Source organism: Crocuta crocuta, unplaced genomic scaffold (genome assembly GCF_008692635.1).
Source record: "Crocuta crocuta isolate KB4526 unplaced genomic scaffold, BGI_CrCroc_1.0 scaffold190, whole genome shotgun sequence".
Taxonomy (NCBI): domain Eukaryota; kingdom Metazoa; phylum Chordata; class Mammalia; order Carnivora; family Hyaenidae; genus Crocuta; species Crocuta crocuta.
The window spans coordinates 5,816,778-5,822,777 of NW_027527955.1; the positions used below are offsets into that span (position 1 = coordinate 5,816,778).

General features: G+C 36.1%; 1 protein-coding gene across 6 annotated transcripts in view; it reads right to left on the reverse strand.

Annotated features, from left to right (window-relative positions):
* TRPC4 (transient receptor potential cation channel subfamily C member 4) overlaps positions 1 to 6,000 on the reverse strand; it is a 137,711-nt gene that overhangs the window by 33,961 nt on the left and 97,750 nt on the right. For all 6 annotated transcript variants that reach the window (XM_077752662.1, XM_077752661.1, XM_077752660.1 and 3 more), the window contains one exon: positions 4,363 to 4,502. In XM_077752662.1, the coding sequence (XP_077608788.1) occupies positions 4,363 to 4,502 (140 nt within the window). The remainder of the gene's footprint in view (positions 1 to 4,362; positions 4,503 to 6,000) is intronic.

Below are 6,000 nucleotides of genomic sequence, written 5' to 3' on the forward strand. Positions count from 1 at the left end.
GGGCAATATTTAAGAGAAAACCAATCCTAATGAAGATAAAGTAGTATTTTTGAAGACTGCCCAGGCATCAACAAGCTCTGGATTAACTAATATTTCAAACAGAATGAGACGAGGAAATGGTTGACAAACCTTCTCCTTCGATTAACTCAAGAATTAAGAGCAAATGAAAGAAAAAAACTAAAAGCTTATAATCCATCAACTGTGAAATGTTCAAGAATCAAGGTATTTAAGGAACCACCACAAAGCCTTGCATGTGAGGAGAAGACTGAAGTCATACACTTTTGTACTGTCTATGTCTGTACGATATAATGCCATTGCATTGTACATAAAAATGAAAGACAACTACTGAGTGCTCATATTAAGCTCTGTTCTATGACATTAAATGTGTTTATTAATGTAATCCTCACAAACATTCTATAAGATTTGATTATTAGTGTCATTTTATACATAAGAAAATTGGGGTATATATTAAGTTTCCTGCCCCAAATCACACAGGTCGGAAGTGGTATCACTGATATTCAGATCAAGTATGGATCAGAGCTCAAACCACGACCTTACATAGCAGGACCCTTTGGGGTGTGTGTGTGTGTGTGTGTGCGTGTGTTAAAATCCCCTCTAGATGAATGAATTACAAAATGATAAGTCAATTAAGCAAGTGTGGCCCTAAAAGTTTCTCCTTCTTGATAGACCAGTTACAGACAGATTTCCATTTTTGTAGACTAACAGCTGTTTTGTCTGGATCCATGGCTTGGCCAAAAAGACCTAGCGTTGGATACTTTCTCCCATTTATGACCTTCAGCCTGGATGTAGACCTTGTACAATCTTGCAGGTATCCTAGCTTGGTAATCTTGCCTGCCCATAATAGGCAAACTATTTACCAGGAAACAGCATCAGGCAAGTCCATCTGCCTTGTAGTTCATAATTAATAAATCACCTATTTTGTGGCTTTTCTCTGTTTTTTTTTTTTTTTTGAAATCTAGCTCTCTATCAGCTTCCCCTATGTTCCTTTCTCTACCTCAGGCATTCATTATCATTTGACTCATTCTCTGCTTAAATCTCATTAATGGCTCCTCTTTATTAACAGAGTACAACCCAAATTCTATAGCAGGATGTGAAAAGTCCTTCCTATCCCAGCCCTGTCCCCATTTATTGGATCATTTCTCTTAGATATTGACCTCCTTTATACACTCAGACTTTTTTGCACATTGTGTCTTTTCTCTCTGGAATGTTTACGCACGTTCATGAACCCAGTGGATGCCTCCTGGCTCTGCTTTCCAGGACACTTCCAGTAGAGTTTAGTTCCTTCCCTGATGCGACCATAGCCCCTGCTGGAGACCTTATCATATGAGAAGTTCTTATTTACATGCATTTTCTTTCCATCGCCTGATTGTGGACTGCTTGAAGGCAGGGGATGTACCCCAAGCATCTTTGCATTCTCAGCAAACAGGTGAAAACATGGTCTCTTAGTGTGCTCATGGAAATTCTTATTGGTTGATTCACATATTGGCTGTTTGCATTATATCTAGCAGAGTCCATTTTTGTACACAAATATGGCATCTTTTCCTAAAATAGTAACTTATAAATTATTTAAAAATTAGCATGAAAAATTGAACGATAAAATAAAAGAAAGGAAAAGTAAATCAACAAGCCAGCATCACAAAGTAAGTGCTCTTTTGATTACTATCATCATTCAACAGGTAATAATATTGAGACCTACATTAAAACTTGCCCCAAATCACGCAGTTTTCATGTGGTAGAGGCAAGTGTGAATCCAGAGCTCAAACTTTTTTTCAACTAGCATAGAGTAAATGAAGAGGCATAATAAAGACATTTAAAAAGATAAGTCCAATGGACTCATAATATATGAAGAAGAGGGAGGACACAGGAGTAAAAGAGAAAGAAGAAAAATGAACAATGCATGCGTATTCTATAACAGGCACTTAGATTATATCAACTCATTTACTTCTCATACCAACAGCAAAAAACAAAACTTGCTAGTCTCCTTATTTTATAGATGAGGCATAGAGAGGTGAATAGGTCCAAGTTCACATAACTAGTAAGTGTTGGAGGAAGGAAGTGAGCCCAGAAAGCATTACCCATCAAACTCTACCCATGCAATTCAAGTCTTAGTCACACAAACTAACCATTCAGAAGGAGCATTTCGTACTTTATTTTTGCAATCACAGCTGGACTCCTGTGACCATAGTGTGTAAACAAATTATATTTCTCGAAGATTCCATGTTATTTACATCATTGTCATCTGAGGTAATTTCTGTGCACTTTTCCATCTCCTTTTTACTCCTTTTCTCCTTCTTCATCATATGGGCTGAGTGAGTTGAATTTTAACCATAATTTTTTCTTTGGTGTAGTATAAGGAACAATGTTTATATTTTAATATTAAGATAGAGATGTTGCATGTATATGTACTATATATAAACCCTATACAATGTAATATATAGAATGTATTCTGTATCTTAGTATAGATTGTATATGTACTATATATAATGTATAGGTACTATATATAAACACTATACAAATGTAATATATAAAAGTACTCTGTATCTTAGTACAAATATTGCATATAAGAAATAACTGAAAGAAGTTCTTTTTGGAATCAATCTCATACCTCTCTTAGCTGTTGAACTGAATTATATAGTTCAGCGGCATTCTATCTTCCTTAGACCAGTTACCTCAGCATCATCTGATGAATTTGCTACAAATGCAAATTTAGACCCTCTCTAATACTCTTAATTTAGAATCTCTGGGGATGGAGAAAAGGAACCTGTGTTTTAGAAAGCTTTCCAGGTGATTTTTCTGTACCTGAAAGGTTGAGAAGAATTGCTATAGTTCTATCTACCAGAGTTTTATATCTGTATTGGGCCACACACACACACACACACACAAAATCCCAGATATATTATTTTCTAGTAGAGAGATGGCCAAAACAACTTTATAGGCATACTTCAGGATCATTACAAAGAAAATAGAAATTGGACAGATATTCACTGAACAATAGACTGCCCATCTCCTACATAGATGCATAACCTCCTTGGTTAAGATAGTACTTTCTGCCTCTTAAGGACTTCAAGAGCATTAACCCAATGCAGATAGGAAACCTTACCAAATTATGATTCTATTCTTAAAATATAGCTTGGTTTCCACGAAACTGGTAGGCATGAAATTTGGTGAGTGGCAACATTTTAATTGAACAAATTCTGGAAACTAAAGCCTTTCCAACTATGGGCATGTTTGACCTTGACAGAGCTGAGCACTGTACAAAGGGGACTCAGGCCTCTATTTTAGGAACTAGACTAAATGAATATGAATTCACCTACACGTTAGCATTTTCTAGGTCAGATCACTAAATTGCATGAATTATTCATGTAAAGCCCAATTAGACACTCTTTATTTTTTACTAATACACAATCATTTTGAAATAAATTTTTTATTTTTTATTTATTTATTTTTTTGATGTTTTATTTATTTCTAGGAGAGAGAGAGAGACAGCGTGAGCAGGGGAGGGTCAGAGAGAGAGGGAGTCACAGACTGAAACAGGCTGCAGGCTCTGAGCTGGCAGTCAGCACAGAGCCCAACGCGGGGCTCGAACCCACGAACCACGAGATCATGACCTAAGCGAAAGTCGGACGCTTAACCGACTAAGCCACCCAGGCGCCCCTTGAAATAAATTTTTTAAAAAGAAGAGAGACAAAAGAAAGAGAGTAAAAGAAAGGCAGGAAGGAGGTAAGACTTTGATTTGAGAAATATCCCCAAAGTACAAAATAATCCCAATTGTCATTGCGGAACAAAATCTTTTACAGAAATTATGTGGTTTGGAGAAGACTGATATTGTACAAAATCTGGGGGAGTGACTGGTGTATGAGATTTCAGGCACTGTCATGCTGAATGGAATGAGGAGAAGGAAATTATATTCTGCTCTAATTATATCAAACTATATTAGTTTGAACTGAAATAATAATCTCAATGCTTTGAAAGAGTAATATTTTGATCAGTCTAGGTAATGTTATTGGTTAGTTATAACTGGTAAAAATAGATTTTGGTTGCCAAAATTTAAACAGTGTTTGAAGTAGAATTTTATGAGAAATGGAAAGGATTCAAAACTTGAGCAACTCTTGTAATTTTGAGGTATCATTCAAATTAGATGGAACAAAATTAGGTGATGACTTCAAATTGTGAAATTTCTTTCAGGACTATTATTGGGTATTAACAATGTATTCGATACCTATCTATTATCATAAAAAGATAATGCTCTAGGTAACATTATTAGTAAAATTAATAGCAATCAAAGGTATATAAGTATTTATCAGAACTTAATGCTTTACCAAAAATATAAATGATAGTTACCTTTACAAACGCAACAATTTTCAAAGAGATCGTTGCCAGATATAAGGAATTCATCACAAAATCCATTAGATTCCACCAATCATGGATGTAATCTTGAAGTCCACCATCCCACATTTGTTTAATTTCTCCCCATATAAAACCTGCAATTACAGAGAAATTCATTGTAAGTGTGATTTTCAGTCAACTAACTAACAACAGAGACAACTTAAAAATTATTGAATCTTGGAGCAGCAAGAGACTGTATTGTTCCACTACATGAGGCATCTATTTTTAACCACAGTGATATTCAGTCTCAGCCAGACTGTAAAATTTTGAGGACACTGAGCTAATTGTAGAGAATGCTTTTAGGGTAGGTTCACTTTCTTTTATTCATCTGATACATACATAAGAGTGTCCAATCTTTTAATCAACTGCAATTTCTCTGTAACTATACATTTTTCTCATGGATAATATCATAGCATTTACTTGTAAACAAATACTAAAAGCAATGTTTCTTCTCAAGTTGAGATGACTCAGAGTCATGAAAAAGTGTCGCTGGTGAACATAACTCTCTTAATTCCATTAAGCAGGATACTTTGTTTTGCTTTCCTAAGCAATTAGTACCTTCGGAGATCTGATTTCAATTCTGGACAAAGATGGTTATAACATGCATGACATTTCATTATAAAGCCTTATATCTAGCAATAGCTTTGAAACTACCTCCAGAGAAAATAAAAAATCCCTTTCCTTTATAATGGTCATATTTTTAATAGGAAATGTTTTATTTTTAAATTCTAGGAAGTACACGTAAAATATCACTATGTATCATTTTATTTCAATCTCTTGTTAAAACTTAATGAATCTAGTTTTAGGGCCCAATGATGAAAGACAGAGATATCAAAGGGTGTAGAATCAGCAAATATAAAAGGATAACTATGATGTCATAACTACATTAATACAAGAAAACAGGACAACTCTATTAAGATGATGACAGTCTGTATTGTCAAACGTGTAGCCCAATATTTCACATCTGTCTTGCACTAAAAGCCAGAAAAAGTCAGATTAGCTATAAAAGCATGGCTTTTCATGAACCTATCAGAGAGATGAGAAACCAGAGAAAGCCCCAGTATGAACATCAACTCACCCATGGCAGAGTGCAGGGGCCAGAAACAAAATCATCGTATCTGAGAGTACAACGATTTCAGAAAAACTTTCAAATGAACTTCTGAAGACTGAGTCTGAACCCAAGAGGTTAGAACCCCTGGGACACAGATACAAGAGCGTCTCCACCTACTTGCTTGCTCTTTTGCATAGAGCAGGCTCCTCTCCCCTAAGGAACAAAACACATAAGCCCTATGGGAGAAGCAGGAAACAGAGCTTCCGAGGGTTTACACCAGTATCATTAGAGGTTTCCTGCCACAGGACAAAGGTCAGGAAAGTCTTCTGCACATGACCTGCAAAGTGTCACTGCCATAGGTAGTAAGTATGGATCATTGAGAACCTTCACCGCCAATTCCCAGGCATAGCCCTACCTAAGTCTTCCCTAGCCCAGGACAACAGAGAATCTGCCTGTTTCACATCACCAGGTAACGATCAGAAGCTAATAACCACTGGAGGCGTGGTGAGAGCATGAACAGAGAGCTCTGGGAGCCACAGGTG